We start from the raw sequence: 20,764 nt of genomic DNA on the forward strand, positions 1-20,764 counted from the left end.
CCCTTTTCAATGCAGCCAACAATTGCTGAGTCATCAGAAAACTTCTGAAGGTGTCAGGACTCAGAGCAATAGCTGAAGTCCGAGGTGAAAAGGGTGAAGAGGAAGGGGGAGAGGACAGTCCCCTGAGGCGCCTGAGTAGTTATAGTACTGCTCCCTGAGGTGGTTCTTTGCCGCTAACTACTTAATTGGACCCTTCTGTCTCACAAAATAATTTCAATTTGTTTGTCAGGTTGTGTTTTATCCCGGTAATTTTTGATCCCTCAAGCTCCATCTAAGTCTTCTGACATTTTTAACAAATTGAGTCAAGATGAATGCTGGTAAATGCGCAGGAGAAATCAAAGAACATGATCCTCACAGTGCTTTCAACCTTGTCTAAATGACAGTTGGTTTGTTGAAGCAGGTTTACATCTTCAACTGCATTGCCATGTCAATAAGCAAACATTTTTTTGCTCAGATGCCGCTAAAGAAGTCTACTACGACTTTCATGATGTGGGGTGGTCTATAACCACTCAGGACTCTTGACAGATTTCTTTGGCACCAGAACAAGGCAGAAGGTCTTCCAGATCACTGGATGTCTCTCCTAAGTCACAGTAAGGTTGATGAAGTGCTGTAGAATCTGACAGAGCTGCTCTGCACTGGCCTTTTGGACTCATTGGTTGACACCATCAGATGATGTATATAGATAGATATTATGATGTATATAGATAGATATTTCATTTTGTTTTACATCCGTGGTTAGCTCATCAACATATGTAATAATTAAATAATGCTTCAGCTACTTCCATAAGTACCAAGTAGGTTGAAAAGGTGGTGCTGAGGATTCAGACCAGAAGCAATGGAGAGAAGCCAGAAATATAGGCTGTCTCTTCCATGAATCATTATGAGCAATGTGAAATCTTTAGAAAACAAGTTAGGAACAATCACAGGGTGGACTGGAATGCATAAGGTTAGCTTCAGAAGGAGAGATAATAAGAAATTACAAGCAGGATAGGATTGTCCCAGGTAGGCTTTTCAAATCTATCCAGAACAATCTCAGAAATCACCTAGAGAAGCACATGAAGTGGCTCAGAGTTTACAAGTGACAGTTAATCCTTAGACATCGAGTGACTGGTCTGCTCCACTTAAGCTGCATGGAAAGTGAAGTGAACAAGCTAATGAGCTGCAACTGTAGAAGATAAAGCGGGAGATGAGACACCGAACCCAGCAACCAGTCTCCAGGACACCCTCTGGTGGAGAGTCTAAAAACTAAACCAGGAGAACAAAGCTCTGTAACAATAGCCATATAGCTGCTCTGCTCTGGCAACCCACATAATGACCGACCTGTGGATAATGCTTTTAATTCAAAACAAGTAAAAAACTTTAAGACAAAACATGATGTAGACTAGGTTTAAAAGAAAAACAGCGACAACAAAGACTACAGAATAGCTTTTAACTGGGGGATGGCCAGTTACAAGTGATTTGCATATTTTTATTAAGTGTGCTAAAGTTATTTTCTATTTGGTACAAGGGGAGCGGGACTTAAAGCAACAATGTAGAGGTGAAATCACAAAAGAAGCACAGACCTAAAAAAGCCACATCTGTCCCACATTGTCCCTGATAAGCATCTTAGTTGTCCCACATTTGTTTTTGTTTTGTTTAGATCTGGTAACCCTAAACCCAGGGGGTATTTGCTGACTGAGTTAGCTTGTGCTCTGCAACTTTCTACTGTCCTTACATATGCCTGAGTTTCTCACGGGTGAGTGGGCTGTGGTGAAAGAAAGGATACAGTATGATTGCACTGCATTTCTATAGCACTTTCACCACTTCAGACAATGTTTTCAAACTGTACTTCTCAGTTAAGCTTAGAGTATGTGCAAAACATTGAGGTTTTCATACTGCCTTGTGTATTACATCAACCACATGTGCACCATTGCCTGTAACAATTGCAACAATATTATCAGAAATTCCCCATTTTTCTGCAGTGTGTTTCAATGCTAAACTGTGGTTTACTGTCCTTGGAAAGTGTGTATTTCTGAAGCAAATTCCTTTATTTCACAATTTCCAATAAAATTAGATGATACAGTCAAATAAACCTTGGTGGCCACTGAGGTCCATGTATCAGTGGTAAGTTTAACACCATTTTATAATGATCCTTTGATTTTGGCTTTATAAACATTTGTACCATATGAATTTTATTTTCTTCCTGTGAGTTTGTATTTTGCATCAAGAGTTCTCACAAATGAGAAGGTCCATTGGGAGGATTTCTAAAAGGCATTTTTGCATAAAATCATAGTGAAAAACAAATGATTGTACAATTCTGCATTAATTGCTTCATCTTATTTAGATTCAGCTACAAAAGTAGTCTTTCTTAATAGTCCATGATACCTTGATACAAACACTTGGTGTTGTTATACTGCGTCACTCAAATTGTAATTGTAACAAAAATATTTTATTAAAATTTAATGTAAATATAATTACACATCCTGCAAAGGATAAAGTGTGAAATATGATTTTTCCTCCCTCGCCTTACCCATTGGGATCCCTTTTCATTGTTTACTGTAAGGGGAGTGCCTCTAATGGCACCAAGGCCTCAGACAAAAAAATGTCTGTTTTTGTTTCTCTCTGATTTTTGTCTTCTTGGACAGGCTGTAGCGAAAATCTATTCCCCTTTGGGCTTAACAAAACCTTTATCTTAAAATATGAATTTAACAGTTATACGAAGTTGACTGCTTTGTGATAATATGGCATATATCTCATTAATGAAAAGTTTCTACTTCATCTTTTATAGAATTTTTTAAGTAACTATTGCAGCTTTAATGAAAATTTACCAGAAAAAATCTAGACTGTTTGCATATTGTCTTGCTGTTACAAATTTTACATTAGAAAAACTTTTGCAGATATGTGTTGAAACATTTCTTTACCTCTTTCCCTGAGGAAACAATGATACAGGTATTTGATATATTGCTCTAAACTTTGGTGGTGATTTGTATTTTTGTCATGTTGGTTTCAAGTCAGGAAGTCAGCTGAACTTTCTGGTTTGTACAGGGGAGGCGATTTAGACTGAGAATTGCTGCACAGAGATAAGATCTTTTCCATGAAGATCGGAGATGAAATGAGGATCACTGGTGGTCTAGAGCATAACAGGGTCCGCATTAAAAGAAATTCACAAGAAAGGGGAAATATATTCTGGGTTTAAGCCCTTTGCTTAAATACTATCAGGGGTAATAGTGTGGAGAGGAGAGATGATCCATTGTCTCCTTATATACACGCTAGTCATCCTGATTGAGAAATGTTCTCAGGTCAGTTGTGCAGAAACATGGGACGTTCCAGCTTACAGCAAATATTCTCTCTGTGACAGGAAAATCACGTAGAAATAACAGCAAAACATTTATTTATTTTTAAATTCCTCTTTATTGAGAGTCAGGGAAATTGGTTGATTGGTGGAGATATGTGCTACAAATGCTTTTTAGTTTTGTCTTATTTTTTTTTTGGAATTTTCTTTTAAATGTTTTATGATAATACTTATTAATTGTAAAAGCTCCAACAATAACAATGCTAATGTGGCCTAAAGCTCAATATTTTGCCTTCGTTTCTGGACCTTGACTTGATCAGAGACTGCTGTCTTCCGCTAGAAGCAACACTTGTCATTTGGGTTTTATGAGGTGTTTTTTTTTATGAGGTTTAATGTGTTGCTACAACTTGTCACACTTTTCCCACAAACATTTATGTGTTGTTTGTTGGTTATTTATGGTCCTAAAATAACAAACCTTCTTAGACTTTTTTTTACGATCTAACATTGTTTCTGTATTTTATTAGCTGCAGGATGCTGTGCTTGCTTGGCATTATATACTGATGCATTGAAAAAAGTATTTCCTACCAAAAATATGCATTCAGTGAGAAATGCACTTACCAAGAGGCCGAGAAGTTTGATATTTGCAGCTAAATTCTTATTTCAGGTGGCAGAATCAAAAGTGTCATTGATTGGATTAAATAACCAATTTTAACGCCTAAAGCTCTGGTATCTAAGGTGCCGTATTGTAATATTGATCCACATGTCACTAACTCTCGCTTCAGATGGCCAACTCCCATAATGTGTAAGGAAAAGGAGGCTCATTTAGCAGAACTCTCCAAGCTGACTGGGGGGAGTGACATATAGTCCCCACCTAAATTAGGAGATTTGCTAAAATCTCCTGATTTTAGCAAATCAGGAGATAAAAAGCTACCAAGATCTTAACCACCCTAAAATGAACAAAATGCTTCTTGCTCTTTTTCCTTCAAAGAATAAATCATAAAATCCGACAATACAGATGTTTTGATATTGCTGTTAAACCATAAAGAGACATTATGTAAGTTTTTATTGAAAAGTATCTTTAAAATAGCCTTTTTTACCCTTTACAACTAAATTATGGCTTGATGAGCAGATTGAAATCACAGGTTAGCCTTTATGCATCTATAAGCCTGTAGCCTATTTTCATTAATGGGTCTGAAGTAGCAAAGATTTGAAGCTTTATATTTGAGATGGACTTTTTGGATCCTCAGAAGTGACCAGCATCTAGCTCAACTTAGACACTAATTGGAACTCCAGGTAATTTGAAAAAAGGAAAACAATAAAAATATTTTTCTGGTTTTTGGCCACATGGAGCAGTATCATTGGGAAACACCATAATGCTTCTTTAAATCATAATCCTACATTGTAATTGGCCAACCTATTTTGAGTCTGTTCTTTGGAAGGCTTGAGGCAGGAGTGGAACAAGATGGATTCTGGTGTGCTTTTGAACGTACAAATAACACTAGGATTCAAATTGCAAGTAAGGTTAATTTTGAATGATACTGTAATTAACTATTAACATCAATACACTTACAATGACAATGAAAAAATCTGTAGTGGGCCATAATCGGTGTTAGCGCAGCACGTTAACATCAGACTCTTATTGGGCAATTAAAAAGAATATCACTGTTAAAAAGGTTGCAAGTACCTGGTTCAATACCGACAGCCTGCTCTCTGGGTCTCTGAGCAAGACCCTTAACGCCACACTGCTCCCCGGGTGCCATACAATGGCAGCCCAATGTTCCCCAAGGGGATGGGCTAAATGCTGAGGTTAAGTCCGCCAGTGTGAGATCAATAAAGTTCAACTGATGTTATTCTCATAGTTGGTTTGGGAGCTGGGTCTATAGATATGACTTTGCGTAGATGTATATCGGGGGGGTGAACAAATCAGTGTTGTGTGTAGGCGTACTGTTAACACATTGAACAAGACCTGCTAACATAGATGCAGCTATAAACCCGCCGGGTTTGCTTAATTTATTTTAAAGAACGCCCATCAGCGTGGTTTAAGATGGTGGGCTCGAGGTTGTTCTCCAGGCGGCCACAGGTGAGCCATCTTACAAGCTACTGTACCTCAAAGGTGAACTATCATGAGGAGAATACATGACGTGCACGCCGTGGAAAAAGCCCCAAAAGATGAGAAGTTGGTCAAAGCAACGTGTTTAGCACTGACGATCGACCACTGGACATCTGTCAATACCGTGGCGTTACTGTACACCTCATCGACGCCAGCTGGGAACCTCGCTTTAGGTAGGCTATGTTATGTAATTTTAAATTTCCTTTTAACACATCACCACAAATGATTACCACAACATTATGTTTGCTTCTTGATGATTGCTTTGGTGAATGTGGTTAAAATGGGATGCATTTTGAAAATGTTTGTTCAGTGGTATAATGTGATGCATTTTGGAAAAAGGAGATGAGCCCCTGGTCTAATGCGTCACCTAGCTTAAGAAACCTATTCAAAGACTTACTTTTACTTATTTTCAGACGTGTCAAGTAATGAAGTACAACTACTTTGTTACTGTACTTAAGTACACTTTTTAGGTATCTATACTTGACTCCATTACTTATTTTTCTTCCCACTTCTGACTTCTACGTACTCATTACATTTTCACACAAGTATCTGTACTTTCTATTCCTTACATTTAAAAAAAAACGTTACTCCTAACTCGGCTTCGGTTTAATGTTTACAAACATTTATTTCATGTCATGTGTGCCATCCAATGCAGATCATTGGTACCATCCACATCTAGTGAAAACTAGTGTAATTGGATGAGTCATATAACGCAAACACTCATTGGTTAGTCAATGGAAATCATCAGAAGCAAGCAGGTGTTCTTCAAACTGTAAACGCGAATTGTCTATGCCATGCTACAATGTTGGATTCAGAAAAAGGTTTAGAAATGTCTGAAAAGTCGGACACAGGCGAGAGCTTATCGGGAGATGGAGACGGAGTCCAACAAGACCTCCCTCATTCTTGCCCCTATCTAAAAGAATTTTTTGAAATAGTCAAAAAATTGAGCTTTCAATTCATATAGAGGCATTTGTTTTTTTGTTTTGTTTTTTAAAGATTACTTTATACTTTTAATCTGTCAGTAGTTTTTGGAGCACAAAGTTTTTCACTTTTACTTGAGTAAAGAGGTCAAATTGATACTTGTGTTGGTGTTTTCAAACTAAAGTTACAAATATTTGTACTTTTGACACCACTCCTTATTATTTAGGTAGCTCACACTTATAATCCATATCTTATTTTATTCTTTTCTATATCTTATTTAATTCATATCCTTATCTAATTTTATTCTTATGTCTTATTTGTACTTACAATCCTTTTTTTTCTCTGTTCTGTAAACAGTTGCACTGCAAGAAAGAAAATTCCCGCAAGTGACTAATAAGTAATGATTTTTGAATAGTGATTCTGATTCATGAAGCCCTTTGGCAGAATTCAAATGAGATATTTTAATCTAGATTAATGTAGATTAATTCCAAGATTACTGAGAGATTATCCAGAATGAAAAAAAGTATCTATGCCCACCTCTAGAAAAAGTACAGAATTCATGATCTTTGCAAAATACGTTTTTTCATATTATGAGAAAGAAGGGGAATCTCTGCGAGTCATCTAGCATTTTTCTATGTTATTAGAGATAAAGAACAGTTGCTCAATCCATTTAATGTGAATATTATGCAGAAACAGAAATAATTTAGACATTTGATAATATGTATGCTGATTTAGCAGTAGGGGCTCTTAGATAATCTAATATGTTTACAGATCAGGTGCCCCTTAATATTTGTGCTGGTACAGTGTGATTGGTGTAAATTGACCCTTAACTGGTATTTGGCCCTCTAAGCTTTTCTCCACCCTGCAGTCCAGGTTGGTCCCTGCCTGGCAACCCGTGTGAAAACTTTTTGATTATACCTCTGATTATACTCAATGCTTGTTGGCTCTTTGTTTTGCGAGTTTAGATGTTTGATCTGACGAAGCTTGAGCTGCGCAACATTGTTATTATGATGAAAAATAAGCCTTGCACTGGTAGTTCTCATGGATAAAAAAATAAAAAATCACACTCACCAGCTGTTGGTGCTGGGGTAAAAGTGCCATGAAAACAATATTGGAAGATCTCATTTTTTGGTCTCCATTATCTCCTATGATTCTCGTACAAAAATGTATACTGCTATATATCCATCTTTTTTAAAAATTTCAACACCTGTTCATTTGCTTTAAATTAATTATAAAATACCTAACAGTTGAAAAAAAATTCTTCCCAGCAAATTTTGGCTTTATTGTGGCAAAGAGGCCCCTTTTCACTGTAAATTTAGGATAACCAATCACATGCATTTAGTAGTCTGCATCGCCACACCTCCCTTAGTTACTTAAGCATTAGGTGTTCTTGAAGACAGTGTCAACATGACTCTGCTATGGGTTATACTGCTTCTTCTTCATCAAGGATGTAAGTAGATTTAAAAACACAAGTTAACATCTTAAAATAATATATTACGTCTTATATTTAAACTGTTTTTAAAGCTGATATTCAATGTAATGTTTTGTTGCTTTTTATGTACTGCAGATACCTTAGTTCCTGTCATCACAGTCCAGCTTGGAGAATCTGTTACTTTGACCTGTCTGACTGACAAGTTTCAGGTTGTGACATGGGTTCACTGGTACAAGCAGAGTCCAGGATATACTCTGAAATTAATTGCAAAGGTGCATGAAAGTACAGAGCCCATCTATGGGGTTGGATTCTCAGCCTCAAGATTCAGACTTACTTACAACGGCAATCAAAGCAACTTGATAATTTTGTCAACAGTTGAACAGGATGAAGGAATGTATCACTGTGCTTATATGGACTGGAATGAATATGCTTGGACTGGGACTTATTTGTCATTAAGAGGTAAATTTTGGGTATTTGTATAAAACGGAGGACTGTAAATTAAAAGTGCCTCTTTGTGACTTTTTGTCAGTTTGGTCTTACAATTCCGCAAATAAACTGCCAAAAAGATTTTTGCAAGACTTGAATCAGGTAGAGATGTTGTGAAAACAGCTAAATATTAGGGTGAAGGTATAGGACCTTCAACTTGAAAGATTTGGAGTTTAGCATTTAAGAGGAATTCTCAACTATCAGTGGAAACCTCTAAATGCTGGAAAGCAATTACAATAACAGGTCAATTGCTCAATGGAAATCAACAAAAGTAATCCTTTATTAAAAGGGTATTAAAATATTTGAGAGTATAGTTTTTAACAAATAAAAGAAATACCTTTTTTCATATGTTGGTTTAGTCTTTGCTAAGAATAAAATCCAAATTTGATCTATCAGAACTATTGACAATGTAAAGATGCAAATAACATGAATGTTGTTAGTAATGTAAGTTCATTCAAAACATTCCATAGTTTTCATTATATATATATATATATATATATATATATATATATATATATATATATATATATATATATATATATATATATATATATATATATATATATATATACATATATATATATATACATATATATATATATATATATATATATATATATATACATATATATATATATATATATATATATATATATATACATATATATATATATATATATATATATATATATCTTAATTTTAGCCGAAAATATTTCGATGACTCATTTTTTTATAAATATATATATATTTATAAAAAAATGAGTCATCGAAATATTTTCGGCTCAAATTAAGATGGCAATAACTTTATTAACCGGATTTTTGTTCTTTCCTTTTTCCAAAGGAAACTCTGAGAGGACATCAAGCTACACTTTGGTTCACAAGCCAGCAGTTTCTAATCCTACTCATCCAACAGATTCTGTGACTCTGCAGTGTTCAGTTCTGTCTGAGTCTGCAAGCACAACCTGTCCAGGAGAACCCGGTGTGTTTTGGTTCAGAGCCATATCAGATAAATCCTATCCCGATATCATCTACACTGAAGGAAAAAAACAGGAAGATTGTGAAAAGACGTCAAACAATCAGAAGAAATGTCGTTATCACTTCTCGATGAACGTCAACTCTTCTGAAGTCAACACCTATTACTGTGCTGTGGCCACATGTGGAGAGATATTATTTGAAAAAAGAGCAAATATGGTGAAGAACAATCAAGGTATTATGCATCATGTTATTTATGTTGTCATGTAAAAATTATGTTTTTCTGATATGTTTTTTTTCTTTGTTTTTCAGAAAAAACATTGAGAACTGAAAGAATTGTCTTGATGATCACGTTAATCTGCTTAGCTGTTTCTGTGACCTTGAATATTATTTGTATTTGTCACAGAACTCAAATATCATCCTGTACCCGATTCAAAGGTAGGTGTAATTTACTAAACTAAAGCTCTTAAAGCCATCATAACATGAACTCCATGTATTAAATTAGGTATTAGATCCAATCCCATAACAGAACTGAACATCAGATATTGACTGATAGATATTGATGTTTTGATGGAAAACATAATTGACTCCATATGTTGTTAATGTGTCTGCAGAAAGTTCCCCTTCTCAGGAATATCACGGAAACTTAAGCCAACCAATAGATAAGGTGAGAAACAAAACTAATGATCACATCGGTTTGACTATAATAGTAACCAACAGAGGTGGCCAATATGAAATAAATGTATATTTTTCCTTTTTTTCACAGAGTGAATATGGGCAGGATCTAAATTATGCTGCATTGCATTTCTCTAGAGGGACGGATAAAAAAGGAAAAAATAAAGTTCAGATTGGAGAAAGTGTGTATTCACAAGTTAAATAATAGAGGTCAATATGATTAGGGTAACTCTCAACTTGTGCTAAGGTCTGCCATTTTGAATTATGAAGTCACACAAAAAAAGTAAATACTGTTAGTGTCATCTCATCGTTTAGAGATGGATCATACATGAAAATAAATTATTTAAATATTTTCCAACCTTACATGATGAAATAGGATTATATCAGTATATTGAAATATGTACAGATTTGTCAGAAAAAAGTTATTTAAAAATTTTCAAATCAAACGGATGATTTTGTGAAACAATAAATAAAAAATGTACCTTAATTATCAGGCATGTGCTTTAAAATGATTTAATAAATAAATGGATATTTCAACAAAAGTATACCTATTTTTGTTAACTATACTGTACCTTGGTTTGATGAACCCGTCTAATGTTGTCATTTATAAAAAACAAAGTACCAGGGTAGGTAAAAGAGAATATGACAGGTAAGGTTTACATAGAAATGTGGTCTATTTCACATTATTTAACAGATAAGGGTAAAAGTTATTAAACTTACAACTTAAAACTCAAAAGACTAGTTTCGACTCTACAGCCTTTACAAGAAACAGACAATATGTAACACAATGTATATCTTTTTGTTGGCTTTTATTTTTGGTTTATATACTGTAATGACAACAAATTAGCAAAATACTGATCATAGTTTAGGATAGAACACATTTTAAATCAAACAACTTAGTGTTTTATTGCAAAACTAAGGAAAAAAATGAGCTAAAACATAGGGTGCTGCTTTCAAATTCAGCTATTTGAAATTCATTAATAGTATGCTGAAGAAAGTCTTGACATTCTCATAACCTTTGATGGCTGACTGGTGTCTTAACTAAGGTCGAGTGATTGGATGATTCTATACATCATCTGTAATGTTTTTTGTTTGTTTCTTTTTTTGACCTACGACAAGAAAAACAAGCAAAACAAAAAGAAAAAAATATATAAAATAAAAACAAAACAAAAAGGAAACCTAATGCTGTTTTTTATGGTGTACACATACTCCTTCCATGTGCAGCTCTTTTCCTCATAGCAACCGTGCAGCAGCAGAACCAGAACCAGGGAGAGGCAATATTTTTTCAGGTGTGTTTACGGGCTGCACCATCTTGATTTTAACACAACAAATGCAAAATTAAACAACAACAAAAATAAAAATGAACATTCTCTCCTCCAGTTAGGCTGTACTCTTTCAATAAAAAAATAAATAGATAAATCTCTATCCCTGTTTTCAGTCTGTGCGGTTTTAAGTCTGTGCCATGCAAATACACAATGAATAACGATCCAAAAACTATAATGTCTCATAACAAAGTCAGAACAACTGGAAAAGAGGAAGCAATTCCCACTGGAAGAAACTTTTAAATTTTTGACAAGACAACAGACATGTTTAACTTAGTGGGTTTCAGCCAGACATGTTCACAAGTCATTTTTTGCAAGTCCAAGTCAAGTCTCAAGTCTTGAGAGCTCAAGTCCAAGTCAAGTCTAGAGTAGGCCTGTTGCAATATTAAATTAATCGCACAATAAATTCTAATCACATGATTAATAAAAATAAGTTCAATAATTTGCGTGCTTGCTTGTTTCTCCTTGTGTTTTCATCTTCTTCACTGAGACGTTATAGCTTAAAGGTCGCTATTATATCTATGGAATGATCATTATCTTGAACTGGTAAATGAAAAATACATGCTTATATGTCACGTAGCGTTGTGACGAGTGGCGAGCGGCGATCAGTCAAGTTAGTAAAACAAAAAACACTTAAAAAATAAAATATTGTTCACAAGTCGGAAATCGCGAGTCTCGGTTGAGTCTGAAGTCCTTCAAATGCAAGTCTAAGTCGAGTCTGAAGTCATTAAATATGCGACTTAAGTGCGTCTCGAGTATGAGTCACAAACTCGAGTCCCCACCTCTGGTTTCAGCACTGTGCGCAATTGGTTAACAATATTACCAGCGGGGCCGAAGACGTGCTCATAGGGTGTGCTCGTCACCTCCACAAATGTATCGTCCATTGCCATTTGTTGGACTGACAAATATCGGTTGGAAAATTTGTACATATCGCCCATATACTCTGAACTTATCCTTTTGGATCTCATTGCTGCCTTTGATACAATTGATCACAGTATTCTCTAGGAAACATTCGATAGGGATCAAAGGAACTGCTGTGAGCTGATTGTTTTGATAGTTGTTTGAACGATACCAGCATGTTTATGTTCATTATAAGTAATCTTCACCCACCAGCAAACTGTAGGTTTGTGCAGTGACCTCTTTAGACAGCAGGTTTGTAAGAGAAGCTACATGTACACTCTACTGGATAGTGTTCCTCAACTTTCAGAAGACTGGATGACTCCAGAGGCTGATGTTTCCTTGGAAGAACTGTCTTTCACTGTAGTTGACTTCTAGAAAGATCCCAGGTTTAGATGATTATATACAATAGTATATCTAAAAAATGTATTTGGTTATTTTAGTTGGTTAAACTGGTGTGAGTGTACTCTAACAAGAAAACACTATTTAGCACATTCTGTCACAAGGGAACCTACCTACCAGGGAACGGTTCTGGTAGTTAATAGCTCATTTGCATTTAGCCCTCTGATATGAACTAATTATGTTACCACCACCATTATCACCCACATGTCTTCAAAAGAACCTAGTGGATTTGTTATGGTCATGACTACACTGGTTAATATTTAATGCCCTGTATACCATTGGAAGCAGAATGACAAGGAATTATGGACCTTATGGGTCAAGCCTTTCAGGCTTTTAAAAGACCGATATGTCAAGACTCAGAAGAGAGGACCCAGAATTCAAGGCATACACACAGGCTAATTTCTCAAAAGTGTTTATTAACAACAAAGGATCTGCAGGGACGTCTAAGGCAGGAACCTCTGGTCTTAAAGTTCGGTCTGTGCCCATGGGAAGGAGTGGATTCCAGCCGAATGGTTTCCAACACCAGACAGAGAAAACTGCTCAGAGAGTTCCAGACAATGTATCCTTGAATGCTGCAGAACTGGACGACGAACAGATCCTAGCAGACGAAGGAAGGAGGGACTATCCAAAGGGCTACGTCAAAGTCGTTGTCGAAGAGGTCCACAGGAGTCAGAGCCAGAAGATCAGAGATACGAAGAGGTACCAAAGGGAAATCCATGTCGAAGTCAGGATGCAGATCTCGGTTTAGTCCACAGGCAGAATCTATCAGAAGTCTGAAGACAGGTCAGGCAAAAATATCAGAACAGGAACAGGCAGGCTCAGAGGTCCAAAGGTAGAACGAGTCAGAATCAGGCAATCAGAACACAAATGGGTACACTAGAGAACTCTCACCAAAGGCTCGAATAATCAGGCACTGATGACTGGGAGCAGGCAGGTTAAATACAGACTTGAGCAGGCGACAAAAATGAACAGTAATGAGAAACTTGGCGGAGTTACAAAGATAAATGAAATTAAACATTAAGCCATCATTAGCTCCAAGATTATGACACGCTATATATTACGAGATGGCTGGATACCGCTTATCTATTTCTGTTGAAAACTTGACATTTCGCTTATGATGAATATCTTATTTTATTTGGTTACAGTCAGACCTAATTGGTTTCACTCCTTTTTTACCACTAAGTTTCAAAGGCTTTCCTTATCCTTCAGCAGAAAAATTACATGACACAGAGAATGTGGGTTTTTGAAGAACTCATGAAAACAGTTTTGTCTCGTCACAGCTGCTCTCATGTGCAACATGGAGATTTAAGATAAGATAAGTGGGCTGTGTGAGCTTTCAAACTGTGCCAAACCTTCTGAGTGTGTACTAACAGACTTACATTAAAGGAATAGTACACCCAAAACATGATTAGCCTTCATTTTCTACTCACCCCCATGCTGAACAAAACTCTGGAGTACTTTTTTGATATCTCAAATGTATCTGGAGATCTGGGAGGCTTCTTGCTGTCTGCTGACATTCAAATAATGGAGGTCTATGGCGCCCGAGACAGAAAGGTCCATAAAAGTCCACAAAAACGTGTCAATATTCCTCCATACTGCTCATCCAATGTAATCCAAGTGTCCTGAGTGGGTAGCATCCAGAATTTACTCGAAACGAAGTCATTTAGAACGTTTTAGAGCCTAAACAGTAGTGTATAGGATTTCCTAATAGCGCCCCCATGCGCGTTCACGATTCTACGAAAGCCGGCAGACCAAACCAGCGCATTCAGCTCGGCAAAGAACTCATGCTCTTCCTCAACACTGAAGTCCTCAGACATTTTTCTTTCGTTGTTTCTTTCTTTGCACAGGTAAACAGCACATTTCTTCTTCTACGCTTGCATTATTGGAAGAGCAGACGCTGAATGCGCACTTTCTTCCGGTTTGGTCTGCCGGCTTCCGTAGAATCGTGAGCGAGCATGGGGGCGCTATTAGGAAATCCTATACACTACTGTTTAGGCTCTAAAACGTTCTAAATGACTTCGTTTCGAGTAAATTCTGGATGCTACCCACTCAGGACACTTGGATTACATTGGACGAGCAGTATGGAGGAATATTGACACATTTTTGTGGACTTTTATGGACCTTTCTTTCTCGGTCACCATAGAACTCCATTTTTTGAATGTCAGCAGACAGCAAGAAGCCTCCCAGATCTCCAGATGCATTTGAGATATCAAAAAAGTACTCCAGAGTTTTGTTCAGCATGGGGGTGAGTAGAAAATGAAGGCTAATCATGTTTTGGGTGTACTATTCCTTTAAGGCTCAGAGAGGAATACTGTGCTTCTCTGCAAGACTCATTCAGAATATTTGCTGCAATCTGATTAATGAAATGAGTATGTTTTATCTTCTCTGACAGTCTTTCCCACTATGGATCAATGGCGAAATAAGCAGGGAAGCTGCTGTTCCTAAAAATATCACACCTATGCTACTCTCTTTCAGGTTTTTATGTATTAATTTATTTTAGTTTTTAACAGCACTAGTGGCTTGTTTTATGGACAATAGGTTGACAGGAAAGGGGGTGTGAGAGACATGCAAGAAAGGACCACAGGCCGGATTCGTACTTGGGTCGCCCGTGTCAAGGAATAAGGCCTCCATACATGGGTCATGTGCCCTAACCACTGTGCCATCAAAGCACACTCCAGATTTCCAGCTTTTTATGCCATGGTAAAATACAGCTTATCTTTAACATGATTTAAAAACCTTACAGGTCCTGTCCCATCCAAAAGAAAATATTTCCTCCTACTATTTTATGTCACTTTCTAAGTTTTTGATTTTCATGGGAAGGTGATTTGTTTGCAATAGACTCTGATCTTAGCCTTTCCTACTTCCCAATAATCAGTTATTGATGTGAAATCAGTTTTTTTAAATCTCCTTCTATAGCAGCTAAAAACTGCTTAAGCTTTAACAAGAATGTGGCGTAAATGAATGTAATCTTTTTCAAATCAAAATGCCAGTGAAATCTACATCGAGTGATAATTGTATACAGGAAGTCCACATGAACTTAATTTTAGTCAGAGAAAAATAACCTAACAAATTTAAGCAGTTAAAAAGTCTTCTTCTCTGGATTTTATGATATGCAAAATCTTCTGTTTGGTTCATTCAATATTATGTATATTTTCTATCTTAAGGATGTTTATTCCTCTAAGCATCAAATACATTTAATCATAGAGTTTTATGCTGTATATTTAATTTATGTTCTAATACTAAAGTATTTATAAAAGGGCTATAACTTTTTTTTTTTTTTTTTTGCAGCTCTTATTGTTCTTAGTAGGTAACAGGGCCGTTGTAAGCCATTGTGTTGAATAAATGAAGAGTGATTGGATAATGCCAGTGATAGAAGTGAGGAAGAAGAGGTGGGTAGGAAGGGATGGAGAAAGAGGAGAGGAACCAGATAGAACATTAATAAGGCACCAGTCAGCCATATATTCATTTTATGAATATATATTTTTCTATTTATATTATTAAAACATACACACAAGGTTTTAGTTGTTAAGAAACCACACTGTTCATACACTGTAAATAAAAAAAAAGTATTGGTGTTAAAATTACAGTTCCATTTACATCTTTTATGCAAACAGAAACAAGGCCTCTCCAAAACATGCTCCCAAACCCCACATCTTTGTAACAGGGTAAACATTTCTATATATTTCCACTCTGTATTAGTGGATGGAATAATCTGTCCGTAGACATAAATGTAATAAAAATGTAAATTCCGCACTGGGTAGGCTGGACAGCTAGATGGATGATGTTTTTAAAGTTAAGTTTTTATATGCTAAAACAATCATCTATCTATTCCTGCAACACTTTTAAAAGGCAATAAGAAACAAAGACTTTATTACCATGTACATTGCATAGCTTAATTTAAAAGGGGCTTTACATAAAACCTTATTGGAGCTCAGTACTTGATAATAAAAAGTAATATGTCATATCAGATTACCTTTAGGGACCTGTGACAGCAATGTTTTATTTATTTTTACATATTTATTAATCTCTAAAGCACAAAAATCAAGTTTAAAAGTCAGGAATACCTCCCCACACTATTACTTCTACAGCCAGATGCCGCTATATGAATCTCAAGCTCAAATTTTCGAATATTCTGAAAAATTCTTTGAGATAGGGCCAAGTATGTGGGAGGTCTTGTTGGTCTCCGTCTCCATCTCCCCATACGCTCTCGCCTGTGTCCGACCTTTCAGACATTTTGACATCTTTTTCTGAATCTAACATTGTAGCATGGCATGGACAATTAACATTTACAGTTTGAAGAACACCTGCTTGCTTCTGATGATTCCCTTTGGCATCAGCACAAATTTGATGAACAGTTAACCAATGAGTGTTTGCGTCATATGAATCATCCAGTTACACTAGTTTTCACTAGATGTGGATGGAGCCAATGATCTGCATTGGATGGCGCACATGACGTGAAATAAATATTTATAACATTAAACCGAAGCGATAAGTAACAATTAACGTTTGTTTTAAAAATGTAAGGAATAGAAAGTACAGACACTTGTGTGAAAATGTAATGAGTAGAAGTCAGAAGTAGGAAGAAAAATAAGTAATGGAGTAAAGTATAGATACTAAAACAGCGGCTGGGGCTGAGATGATAGCCGGAAGGGATTAACTTAATTGCTGCATTGTAGGTTTTTGTAAGCTGAAATCTGAGTCCACCCCCTCTGTTTAGGGTTGTTTTTTTTCTTTCTTAACATAGATGGCTTATTTCACGCCACGCTTAAACCACCTATTTTCTTTATCCAAAAAGTGAACATTCTGGCCCTCAAAAGAATGTCCTTTGTCCATGAGGTGAAGATGTACAGCAGAAGTCACTCTTCTGTGTTGGGCCTTGCGTCTGTGGAGAAGTTGTTTGGTTTCTCCAATATAAAGATCATTTCATTCCTCACTGCGTTGAACCTTAGGATCCATTAGCATCCTAATGGTCAGGTTCTGTCTAGACTACAGCAACATATGGGATGGTAAGTTTTTGCGTATAATCTTCTCACCGTTATGTTCTGCTGAATGTCTTTTGGATTTTCTTGCTGATTTGACAAACGCCTAGTTTGGGTATCCACCGGTTTGAAGAGCATCTTTGATGTGTTTCTGTTATATTTGTTTCCCTTATGTTTTTGTAGGGACATGCTCAGCACGATGTTGTAAGGATTGTGATCCATTGGGTGGTGTGAGTCACCCACTGGAATAGTAGTAAACCTGTAGACTGAGAGTCAAGTGCTCTGTTAGGGACATAAGGAACAATCAAATCTCTAATATAAGATGTAGCTTGGTCATTTATGGCTTTATATGTGACAATGAGGATTTTAAATGATATTCTAGATTTAACAGGAAGCCAATAATGAAAAACTAGGATAGTAGAGATATGATCTCTCTTTTTAATTTTCATCAGAACTCAGGCTGCAGCATTTTTGATCAGCTAAAGACTTTTAACTACAGTTTGTGGACTTCCTGATGGTAAATAATTACAATAGTCCAGCCTTGAAGTAACAAGTGCATGGACTAGATATTTTAAAATTTGGCAATATTGTGCAGATGAAAGAGGTAAAGTCTAGAAGCCTCTTTGATATGTGATCTAAATGACATGTCCTGATCAAAACTAACACCAAGATTTTTTACTTTATTATCTGAGATCAGTTTAATCCCATTCAAATGAAGTGACCGACTAACCAGCTTCTTTTTCAAACACTCTGTTTTGTCTGCATTCAGAAGCAGAAACTTAAGAGTCATCCAGGTTTTTATATCTTCAAGACATGCCTGTAACCTATGTAATGGGTTAGCCTCATCTGGATTCATAGACATATAAAGCTGAGTATTATTAGCATAACAGTGGAAAATAACCCCAGTCTGTCTAATAATTCTACCGATTGGGAGCATATATATATATATATATATATATATATATATATATATATATATATATATATATATATATATATATATATATATATATATTAAAGAGAATTGGTCCTAGCACTGATCCCTGTGGTAGCTACTCTACAGGTAACCTTTAAGCATGAGGAAGATTTGTTATTAACGTGAACAAACTGAAATCGATCAGATAGGTAAGATTTAAATCAGTCTAGTGCTGTTCCTTTAATTCCTACAACACATTCATGTCATGAAGCAGAGCAGTTGGACCCAGTATTCAAGGAGAGACAGTCAGTAGGAAACTTCAAAACGTTTATTAAATGAAAACAAACAAAACTAAAACTAAAGTGGAGCATCTTGGAACTGTGTCTCGCGGCTACTGCAATCACAGACACTCTGTAGGAGAAACACAGGTAAGTGACCACGATCATTGGACTGACGATGATGAGCTCAGTGAGTCACTTACCTGGTTTAGGAGTTCAGTCCATCATCCTTGAAGGGGGTGCGATCCAGCCGATGGGCTGACTGCTGATGCAGCGCACGTCACCCAGAGTGTCCCCGGTGCTGCAGTTCCAGAGGATTGGCAGGAAGCTGATCCTGATCAGGGATACAGATCAGGCAGGAACATACAGAACAGGATCCAGAACAGGCAGGAACAGACAGGTGGCAGGATCCAGTCCGGAAGGGTGGCCAGGGGGTCTAGCACAGAAGCAGACAGGATCGGGTGCAGACAGGCAGGCTCAGTGGAAGAGGGTAGCAGAGACAGGACGTGGAACGAGAACTTGATGCAGGACCTTTAAACTGGTTTCCTCCTTGAAGCCAGGCTTACGGGGATAGAAACTGAACATCCCTGCGTACAGAGTCAAAAACCCTGAGGACTCAGCAGGGGAGAAACAGTGGACAATCAGGAGACAAGACAGACACAAAACCCTCTTTCCATTTGCAGCCAGGATCCAAAAGATGAACCTTGAAATAAACAGAACTGAACAGAACGACTAACAGAAAACAAATAATGATCTGGCCCTGAATGCTAAGGCTGAATAGAATATAAACCAAAGGGAACAGGTGAGAGGAATAAATGATAATTGACGCAGGGAGGGAAAACAGCAGGTGAAAGAAATAACCAATTGAGGGAGAGCAAACAGGCCAGATCAAGGCTTTCTAAGGTAGTGTTAAGATCAACTGTATCAAATGCAGCACTGAGATCTAAGAGGACAAGTACAGATACGAGTCCATTACCTGAGGCCATGAGAATATCCTTAGCGACTTTCACCAGAGCTGTTTCAGTGCTGTGATGCTATGCTCTAAAGCCAGACTGAAACTCTTCCAAAGGTTCAATATGGTGTAAGTGGTCGCACACTTGTTTGGCAGCTACTTTCTCAAGAATTTTAGATAAGAAAGGAAGTTAATGATCTAATGTTCTTATTTTTAATAATCCCCCACTAACGTAACCCTGTCAAGATTTAATTCCAAACCAGATAGGTACTCTACAATTTGGATGAGGGAAACTAAGGGTTAAATGTTCAAGAGAGTTGTAATTATTAACTGCCTTTGGAGTAATCAGTAAGTCAGACTCAAAGATTGTTGCTACTCCTCCTCCTCACCCAGAATTTGTGGGTATGTGAAAATTTAAATAACTAGAAGGTGCTGCCTCATTGATGCTCACATAATCCTGGAAAAGAGTCAAGGGAGGTAGAGAGAAGCTTTACTATGCTAAGCTAGCACTAGCCTAGGCTAGCAACTATTTACTACCAGAAATAAAACCGTGTGAGAGTGACAAGTGTTCAGTAGAGTGGTGACAGGGTTATCACAGAAAAAAAAGAACTTAATTCAGACAAAGCCTGAACAGCACGCTGCTCAGCAGTCAAAACAGGAAATGAACATGATACATCTCACCAACAACAGCAGTACACACACATACACACACTATGTGTGTGTATGTGTGTGTACTGGGTACTACATCCACAGTATCTTTTGAATGGTTATTTTAAATGTCATACAAAATTTGTGTCCAAAAACAGAATCAATTCAACATAAAAAGTGTTGAAAAACTCTTATTTCTGTAAACATTGACTTTCTGCTTTGTACGTCTTTTTCGAAGTGGTTCAAGAATACCCAGTGCTCTTTCAATTTCCACAAGCACTTTTACAGTCTGTCTACTTAAGCCCATACTATTTCATTAATGTGATAGGAAAAACATACACAGCATTCCATATATTATTTGGAAGTTTACACATATGAAATGTTTTTGAAAATGTCATTATGCATGAGTAGAACAACCATAAAATAAAATTGTACTAATGAATTTTATTGATAATTTCCAATGGTCCTGAAGGCTAAAAACACTCACAACCAAGATGCTTAAT

General features: G+C 36.6%; 1 protein-coding gene across 1 annotated transcript; it reads left to right on the top strand.

Moving 5' to 3' along the window:
* Positions 1-7,709: 7,709 nt before the first annotated feature.
* LOC119798108 lies at positions 7,710-10,274 on the top strand. Its single transcript, XM_038307454.1, has 6 exons — positions 7,710-7,752; positions 7,870-8,193; positions 9,062-9,427; positions 9,505-9,630; positions 9,807-9,859; positions 9,959-10,274. Exons 1-6 carry the CDS (start codon positions 7,710-7,712, stop codon positions 10,070-10,072), a joined length of 1,026 nt encoding a protein of 341 aa, XP_038163382.1. The 3' UTR covers positions 10,073-10,274.
* The last annotated feature ends 10,490 nt before the right edge of the window (positions 10,275-20,764 follow it).

The sequence above is a fragment of the Cyprinodon tularosa genome, unplaced genomic scaffold (assembly GCF_016077235.1).
Source record: "Cyprinodon tularosa strain WSP-4 unplaced genomic scaffold, ASM1607723v1 ctg61, whole genome shotgun sequence".
Classification (NCBI taxonomy): domain Eukaryota; kingdom Metazoa; phylum Chordata; class Actinopteri; order Cyprinodontiformes; family Cyprinodontidae; genus Cyprinodon; species Cyprinodon tularosa.

Coding starts and splice junctions, on each gene's coding strand:
- LOC119798108 (XM_038307454.1), top strand. CDS start 7,710: ATGACTCTGCTATGGGTTATACTGCTTCTTCTTCATCAAGGAT. Junction 9,428..9,504: donor TATGGTGAAGAACAATCAAG/GTATTATGCATC, acceptor TTTGTTTTTCAG/AAAAAACATTGAGAACTGAA. Junction 9,860..9,958: donor TAAGCCAACCAATAGATAAG/GTGAGAAACAAA, acceptor TTTTTTTCACAG/AGTGAATATGGGCAGGATCT.